Source organism: Ornithorhynchus anatinus, chromosome 4, assembly GCF_004115215.2.
Source record: "Ornithorhynchus anatinus isolate Pmale09 chromosome 4, mOrnAna1.pri.v4, whole genome shotgun sequence".
Taxonomy (NCBI): domain Eukaryota; kingdom Metazoa; phylum Chordata; class Mammalia; order Monotremata; family Ornithorhynchidae; genus Ornithorhynchus; species Ornithorhynchus anatinus.
This window is the reverse complement of record NC_041731.1, coordinates 32,882,804-32,891,127: the sequence shown is the minus strand read 5'-3', so window position 1 is coordinate 32,891,127 and position 8,324 is coordinate 32,882,804. Positions and strand designations below refer to the sequence as shown.

Sequence of the window (8,324 nt, the reverse complement as noted above, 5' to 3'; positions counted from 1 at the left end):
CGCCTCTAGAAACACAGTTTTAATATCCGTATAAATAGGGCACAGGTACAAAAAAACCGAAGACCAGCATGGAAACAGACACTTGACCCACATACGCAGCCTTACGTCCAGAAATGTACACAACAGTCACGCATGCCTCGTGGTGAATTGGTGTGAGCGTCGGGAGGGGGGCGGCGCCCCAAACCCGGGAAGGAGTCCCAGCTGCAGCTCTCCAAGACGTTGTGAGAGAGGTTCTTAGGAAGAGGGAATTTATACAAGTTTCTAAGAAAAAGATTGACCCCTCCCTCTTCTCTTCCTTCCCTTCCTCCCTCCGGTGCAAGATACAAAAATAAGGCTCTGTTCTCGGGGGCCCTTCAGCTGCTCTCCGACGTGACCGCGGGCCGGACCCGCCGTCGACCGTGCTCCGCGGAGCCGGGCCAAGGCCGCTGGAGGGAGGGTGGGGTTGGGGAGGAGGAGGAGGAGGGAGAGGAGGAGGGCTGGGCGCTCTCTTATCTCTGTACGTGTCTGACGAAGGCCTGCACCAGCTGGATGAGGGGCTCCTGGCTGTCCAGGCCTGTTTTGGAGACTGAAGATGACTTGCCCTGAGGAGAAGGGAGGACCCCTGCAGCAGGTGAAGCAGGGGTTCCTCGGCGGAAATAGCGGGAGAGGCTGGAGAGGAGCGTGCTCTGGAAGGAAAAACAGCCGTTTCAGTCACCGGGACCACCCCCTTCAACCTCCAGGGGTAGCCCCGACTGGAGGGGTTCACGGAGAGAGGACAGGACACACCCTCCCCCCGCCTCCTTCCCCACCCCACCCCGGCCCCGGGTACCAGCTCCGAGCTGAGCTCCTGCTTCATCCGCTGCTTGTCACGGGGGTGCACGGACGGGTCCCTGAGGCAGCGTACTGCCTGTGAGATCAGCAGGTAGAAGCAGTTTTCCATGGTAAACAGGAGGAGGGACCTACGTGGGGAACAGAGGGGTCAGTCGGCAGCGCCTGGGAGGCGGGGACGGATTTGGGGGCCGGGAGGGAGCAGGCAGGGGCCCAGCTTCCAGAGAAGCGCGTGGAGGCGGAGAGGTAACTGAGGGTCGCGGCCGCCAAGGATCTCCTCTTACTTCAGCGTCCTGGTCCCTTCCGCTTGGGTGGGGAGACCCACGGTTTGGGGCAGAGGCTCCTTCTTCTTGTCCAGCTGGAGAGGGAGAGAAGGCATCAGATCGGGGAGGTAAGATGAGAAAGGAAGAGGGACCCGTGTCTGCTTAAAACGGAGGGGGCCCGGCCCGGGGCTCCTACCTCTCCCAGCATATTGAGAGCCACGTTGACCGTTGCCAAGAGGGTGCCGAAGGACGGGGCCACGTCCGAGTCGAAGGCCGGGGTGGTGAAGCTCAGCACAAAGAGGATGTTGTATTCCGCAAGGTCCAGGGACTATGTGGGAAGCAGAGAGACAGAGGACGGGGGAGAAGAGGAGAAGGGAAGAGAGGCTGGGGTGGGTGTGTCCAACCCTGCAGCAGCACCGGCGGCCCTCCCAGAAGGCCCCTCCGCCCACGCCCCACCAGCTCGAGGCCCGGCGGCGACCCGCTACCTGGTCCAGAAGGATCTGGCAGACGTCGGGCGTGAAGTGGCGCAGGGCCGCCAGGGTCTTACTGAGGATCTTGAGGAGGCTGTACTGGACCAGGCGCAGAGCTCTCTGCTCCCCGGCCTCCGCGTCCGGGCTGGGCTGCTTGGAGGAAGCTTGCGAGGGCCGCTGGACCCGGGGGGTGACCGCTGAGGGGATGGTGTCGCCATTTTTGTTCTGTGGGAGGCGAAGAGGCAAGAAGAGGAGGCTGGGTGAGGTGGGCCTCCGCGGCGGCAGCCGGAGAGGAGGGGAGACGAGGGTGCCGATGAAGCCCGGGGGGCCCGCCCGGCCCGGCCGCGGGAGGGGGACCCTCACCTGTAAATAGTGCTGCAGCATCTTGCGGCTGTGCAGGAGGGAGGTGCAGGCCTGGCACAGGTAACACAGATTCACCTGGAATACACGGCCAAGGGAGGCGTGGCGCTTACCGGGAGCGGCCCGTCGCCACGGCGTTCTGAGCCTCCCAAGCCCTGCGCGAGGGGGGCTCGACTCTCAACGCCCGGTGGCCCGAGAAGCCGACGGGAAAATTCAACCTCGGGGTCAAAGGACATGAGGATCCTTGGCTCGCCGAGGATCAGGCAGAAGGGAAATTTCTGGGCCCCACCGCTGCCTTTTCCACGTGGCTGCAGCTTCCTGAGCCCCGAGGCCGGGTTCGGATCCAAGGGCCCGTGCTCCTCCCAGGCCGCTCCACTGGGGCGGGACCCCCAACCCACCACCCCATGCAGGTCAACGGGCTGGCTGAGCCGGGCAGGCAGGGGCCGGGGTTGTCCATCCAGGGCGACGGGGACAACCGGGGAGAGAAGGGCTTGAATTTCCCCCAGGTCCAGGCCACCCGCCCGGCCCCGGCAGGATGGGCCGGGCCCTACCTGGATGTCCCTGAGGAGCTGCGGCAGGTGGAACTGCCATTCCTTCATGAAGTTGGACAGCTGCAGGATGAAGCCCACGGTGTGGTCGGCCTCCTCCAGGCAAGCCAGGCTCTGCACCGTCCTCACGGCATTGAGGCACTAGTGAGAGGGAGGGAGAGGGGGGTGGTGGTGGAAGGGGCGGGGACCAGGCGCCGTTAACGCCGTAGGTGCCCCGAGAGCCCCTGCCCTTTCGCCGGGTGGCGCCCTGGGTCTGTCCTCTCGGCGGGGCTGTCTCCCGCGGAGGGAGCAGAAGGATCCGCGGGGGCCTCACCTGCAGGATCCGCTCCTGGTGGACGCCCACGAAGTCCAGGGCCTCGGTCAGGAAGTTGTAGCGTAGCGTCTTGAGCAGGCGTTCCATCAGGGACATGGAGAGGCGGTAGACTCCGGGCCAGGATGGGGCGTCCAGGGTCTTGCGTAAGGAGCTGGCGGTCTACATGGGGCAAGGTGGGGGAGACGGGGGTTGGCCCAGCTGCTCCACCCCACTGAGCAGGGCTCCACCCCAAGCAGTCGAGGCGGGGCCGAAACAACCCCCCCTTCGCCGCTCTGACCGTGGAGAAGACTCCCTCCGCCTGCCCAGGGGAAATGTTCCCCTAAGACGAGCTCCTACGCCCGGCAGTGAAAGGCCATAGGCAGGGACTGAATCCACCCCTTGGGCCGTCCCAGCAGCCAGCCCCCGTTGTGGGAATCAATCGTACTTATTGAGCGCTGTGTGCGGAGCAATGTACTAAGCACTTGGGAGAGTACAATACAACAGAGTTGGTAGACACCTTCCCTGACGACAAGCTTCCGGTCTAGAGGGGAAACGCCTGGCTTCTATTCCAGCCCTCGCCCAGGCCTGATGGACAGCACTGATGGGTGCAGGGCACTGTACTAGCCACCTGGGACCAAACAACAGAAAGAAGACCCGGGTCCAGTCTTTGAGGAGCATACAATCTAATGAGCGATCAAAAATGCCGATGAGCCACAAATCATCCAGCAGATCTATTTGGGAGGGTTAAGGGGGCTGACGGGGTATTGTGACCAGGAAGTGGCTTCTCTGGAGGACTCCGAAAGAGGGAGGGGATGTGGTTTAGTAGGGCAGGGAGAGAGTATAGGTAAAGGTGGTAATAATAATGACGATGGAGATGACAACAGTAATTGTCATGTGCTAAATATAAGCACTGTACTAAGTGCTGTGGTAGATACATGAAAATCAGGTCAGACAGTCCTTATCTCCCACCGGGCTCACAGTCTAAGGAGAAAGGGAAGCATCCATTTTACTGATGAGGAGATTGAGGCCCAGAGAAGTGAAGTGGCTTGCAAGGTCACAAGGTAGGCAAGTGGCGGAGTTGGTACCAGACCCCAGGACCCCCGACTCCTAGAATCACACTCTCTCCACTAGGCCACACTGCCTCAGGTGCTGAATCAGGGGTGAGCAATTAGCCAGAGATGGTAGAGTGGCCAGCGAGACAGCGATGAGATCTGCCTGCTAGGGCAAAGAGTTCAACAGGGGGTGTGAAGGGAGACTAAGTTGCTGGAGAACCTTGAGGCTAATGGTTTTGTGTGAAAAGACACTGTTGGCGACTGGCCACTATCAGTAAATCTCTTTCGAGCTATGAGTTCCTCGAGGGCGAGGAAAGTACATTCGGCTTCCGTTCCACTCTCCCGTGCGCTTAATGCAGTGTGTTGCACTGAGAGGTCAGGGCTGGAACTGCTTCGGACAGAAGTGGTCGCCGACGCCGCGCGACTGACTGAGCTCCCCCACAGAATGAGTGTACGGTGGGACAATTAGAGGAACCTAAACTGTCTTGTGGGATCCCCACAGTTAAAGGGTGAGGAGAGGAAGAAGAGTCGGCAAAGGAAACTGAGAGTGCGGTCAGAGAAGTAGGAAGAGAACCAGAGGAAAACCAAGGCCACGGGGCGTTTTAGAAGGTGGGGGTGGTCAAGTGTCAAAGGCAACGAAGGGCCGAGTGGTGCCCACGAGGCTTTGCCAGAAGGTCACCGTGGTTTCAGCAGAGGGAAGAGGTTTGGAAAGTGCAGGGACCTGAGAAGAGATTTAAGAGAGAGGAAGCAAAGTCGGTGGACGTGCGCAGCCCGGCCAAGGAGCGTCAACGGGGACGGTGGAGCGGGGAGGTGGGAGATGAACGGAGGGTACGGTGGGGTCGCAGTGGCCCTTTCTGGGCCGCACCTCTAAACCGGCATGGGTGACTGCCACTTGCGGTGTCTCGGAGAGAGGTGAAGGACAGTAATCGTAATAACTGTGGTACTTGGTAAGCGCTTACTGTGTGCCAGGCCCTGTACGAAGTGCTGAGGTGGGGACAAGCAAATCGGGCTGGGCACAGTCCCCGTCCCACGTGGGGCTCACGGTCTCAATCCCCAGTTTCCAGATGAGGTAACTGAGGCCCAGAGAAGTGATGTGACTTGCCCAAGGTCACAGAGCCGACAGGTGGCGGAGCGAGGATTAGAACCTTCTGACTCCCAGGCCCGTGCTCTAACCACTACGCCATGCTGTTTCTCAACACGGGCTGATGACTGTTAAGGAGGGGTGGGGGGTGAAGGGTTGGAGGAGAGGGACGAGCGACACCCACCTGCCCGGATCCGTTGGTGCTGAGCTGGTACACGCTCAGGAGGGGCAGGCAGATGCTCTGGGGGATGCCAGCGCCCGCCAAAGCTGCAGCCCCCTGGGGAACAGAAGAGCGGGTGAGGCAGTTCTCCACGGCTGCCCAGGCCGGGGGTGATCATTCTAGTGCCCCGGGGGCGGTTCCACACCTACAGCCCCCCACCCAACGCGGTCCTGAGGAGCAGGAAGAGAGCAACTGCCCAGCTGGGTTCCCTGCAGGCGGAGGCCGTTTCCAAAACCCCCCCGAGGAACATCTAAGCGGCCGGTTCACGTGTCTGAGCCTGGCAGGGGCCGGATGGCCACATCCTTCCCCCACCGGGCCCGGGAATGTCACGGCCCAACACTCCCGGGCTGACTTCCTACCTGCTGGGTGCGGGCCAACGTGAGCAGCAGGTGCAGGGAGGCTTCGGTGAAGTGCAGGTTCTGCTTCATGCGTAGGCTCACCTCCAGGGTGGTGAACAGGGTAGGCAGGATGGGGATCCTGCGCGTGCCCTGCAGCCAGGAGTCCCCATCCTCGTCCACTTGGCACAGTTCCTTGGCCAGGTGCAGGCCCAGGACACACACCTGCCGGGGCAGGGAGAGAGAGAGAGGGAGAGAGGAGATAGAGAGAGAGAGAGGGGAGAAGTGACTGGGAGACCCAGAGGGGAAGGTGGAAGAACCGGCCTCGGTGTGAACGGAGGGCTCCCTCACCCCATCCCGCTGGTCCTTGTGCCGGACCCGGGAGCAGTCGTCCGTTTCCATGCTGTCCTTGTCCTCCAGGGGTCCCCCGGATGCCAGGCTGTGGCGAGTCTGGTCGAAGAGCGCGATCACCTCGTCCTGCAAGGTCTCGCAGACACTGAGCACCAGCTGGGAGTACTGGGGGATCTCGCTCACTGAAAGGCAGACGCGGCCCGGCCTCACCCTCAGCGCCCACTCTCCCGGTGTGGGGGGAGCGGGTCAGGGAGTGCCGCGTCCAAAGCAGGAGTGCAGGGGGCCACTGGAGACCCTAGGAGGTGGAGCCAGGGGAATGCGTGACAGCCTGCTGGGGGATGCAGCGACACACCCAACGCCAAACCAAGACCGGCCACCCCCTCCTCCCAGGACCGGGAGGACTGGGCCCGATCCTCCCAAGGGAGGTGTTTCGCACGCGGTCATTTGATAACTTCACCCCAGCCCGAAGCCCCCTGAGCTCCTGAGGTGGGGAAGAAGAGCAGGAGCTTCCAGCCAAGGGGACCCCGATAGGGTAGGGGTTCCGGCCCGTTACCTTTCATCTCCTTCATCTGCAGGATGGTGATAAGAGCCGAGAACACCTTGGCCTTGGCTTTCTCCATCAGCTGCTGATCCGCCTGCAGAACGCCCTCCAGAATCTCCACCAAGGAGCTGAGGATTTCTTCCACAGAACCCAACTCTCTGGTGGGGGCAAGGGGAGGGAGAGAGAGAGAGAGAGAGAAGGCCTCTAATGACAACAAAACCTCCCCACCTTTCTGGTGTCCACTAGTTTATGCTAGCCAGCTCCCATTTTCTCTGGCCTGAAATGACTGGAACCTAATGCGGTGAGAAGGCTTCACCTTAGTCGCAAGTTCTCCTCTCCAGGGCAGGGAAATAGGTAAAAGGCCCAAGTGTGCTGCCACAGAGGCATTCGGAGACACCCAGGAGATAAGCAGGCCCTACCTCTTCCACTGCCGGAGCAAGATGAGGAGCAAGGTACAGAGCATGGACCCCAGCCGCAAACAGTTCACCGACGTCGGGACCGAGAGCTACACAGAGATGGAGGCAGAAAGACAGACGATGGGTCAGTTCTGAACTGGTAGTAGAGCTCTCTTCTCTATCACTTTTTTTTATCCTCACAGCCTCCCCGTGAGGCGAGGAGAAGGTGAGAGTTATTATCGTGTCCATTTTACAGACGAGGAACCTGAGGCCTCGGGAGGTTAAGTGACGTACTTGAGGTCAGTCGGCAGGGTAGGTCTAGAACCCGCGCCCCTCCGCCCGTCCCTTTCACCGCTGTCCGGTCGGGGGGCAACGGCCCCAGGCGGCCCCGCAACAACTCTGAAGCCCAGGTGTGGGGGAAGGAGAGCGGGAGCAGAAGCCAAGGGTCCCGGAAAAAAGCCCTCGCCTCCCTCCTGCAGCCCCGTGGACCCCCACGGGCCAAGCTGACTCCCCATGGAGGGGAGCAGGCCGGGGCTCCGGAGGACGTCCGACTTCGGGAGCCCCTCCCCACCCGGGCTCACTTACCAACGCTTTGGTCCCGTCGAGCACTTCCAGGAACAGCTGGCGGCGAACGACCGGATCAGCCAGGTGCATGATATCTGCCTGAGGAGGACAGAGACAGAGAGGGGGGACAGGCTGCAGATGCACAAGTACCTCGATGCACCCGGGAACGTCAACGCATCACGCGTCTCTCCCTTTAAGGCTAGTTGGCCTACGGGGCAGTGGGGCTCTCGAGCATCCGGGGATGAGGGAGGCAGGCCCTTGACCCCCAGCTGCCCTACTGCCCCTCAGACAATCACCTGGGCCCAGGGCTTCTTTTCGCAAATGGGGAAATCATCTCTCTCTACCTCTCGGGGGGAATCGAAACGATGAGTAAAATGGTGGCGGTAAAGAGGCTGTCTGAGAATGGGAGTGGCCCGCTCAATGCCGACTCTTAATAAGCCACGCTCAGAAGCCGAGCGGCCCGTACGGATTGAGGGCAAAATCGCGCGGCAGAATGAGAAATCGCAAGATGGCTGAAGAGTCAATGATTGGTCCCGGCCGGCAGGCAGCACATGGGAGGGGAACTGGCCACCGGGGCCGGTTTCCGCCACAGGGAACCTGAACACCGAGTCTCGGTACCCTGTCACTGTTCCAACACGACGACAGCCTGCCTCCTCTCTGCGTGCTCCGGTTCGCCCGGAGCCCCATGCTCAAGGGAACCGAAGCTTTTCAGGTTGTGGGGGGAGAAGACGGAAGACACGGATTTCCCCAGAAACCAGATACATCAGTCAGACTGAGGCAGAGGGACATTTGAGATATTAGTTGGACACCTCCTGGAGAAGATATATAACTACAAACTCCTTGCCACACAGACAGGTGCGGTCAAAACCAGAACCGTGCTCCTGGTGCTGCCGGGAATGCCCAATCCCTAAGTAGCGTGCTAACCCAGAGAAGCAGTGTGGCTTAGTGGGTAGAGCACGAGCCTGCAGGTCAGAAGGACCTGGGTTCTAACCCTAGCTCTGCCACTCGTCTGCCGGGTGACCGTGGACAAGTCGCTTCACTTCTC

General features: G+C 60.9%; 1 protein-coding gene across 1 annotated transcript in view; it reads right to left on the bottom strand.

The window, feature by feature from the left end:
- Nucleotides 1–4: 4 nt before the first annotated feature.
- NUP188 (nucleoporin 188) overlaps nt 5–8,324 on the bottom strand; it is a 43,606-nt gene continuing 35,286 nt past the window's right edge. Inside the window, exons 31-44 of the mRNA XM_029063061.2 lie at nt 7,301–7,378; nt 6,740–6,825; nt 6,333–6,478; nt 5,780–5,961; nt 5,453–5,653; nt 5,058–5,150; nt 2,762–2,920; nt 2,452–2,589; nt 1,904–1,978; nt 1,556–1,765; nt 1,267–1,398; nt 1,092–1,165; nt 809–938; nt 5–665 (exon numbers count right to left, since the gene is read on the bottom strand). Of these exons, the coding sequence (XP_028918894.1) occupies nt 489–665; nt 809–938; nt 1,092–1,165; nt 1,267–1,398; nt 1,556–1,765; nt 1,904–1,978; nt 2,452–2,589; nt 2,762–2,920; nt 5,058–5,150; nt 5,453–5,653; nt 5,780–5,961; nt 6,333–6,478; nt 6,740–6,825; nt 7,301–7,378 (1,881 nt within the window). The 3' untranslated portion in view covers nt 5–488. The remainder of the gene's footprint in view (nt 666–808; nt 939–1,091; nt 1,166–1,266; nt 1,399–1,555; nt 1,766–1,903; nt 1,979–2,451; nt 2,590–2,761; nt 2,921–5,057; nt 5,151–5,452; nt 5,654–5,779; nt 5,962–6,332; nt 6,479–6,739; nt 6,826–7,300; nt 7,379–8,324) is intronic.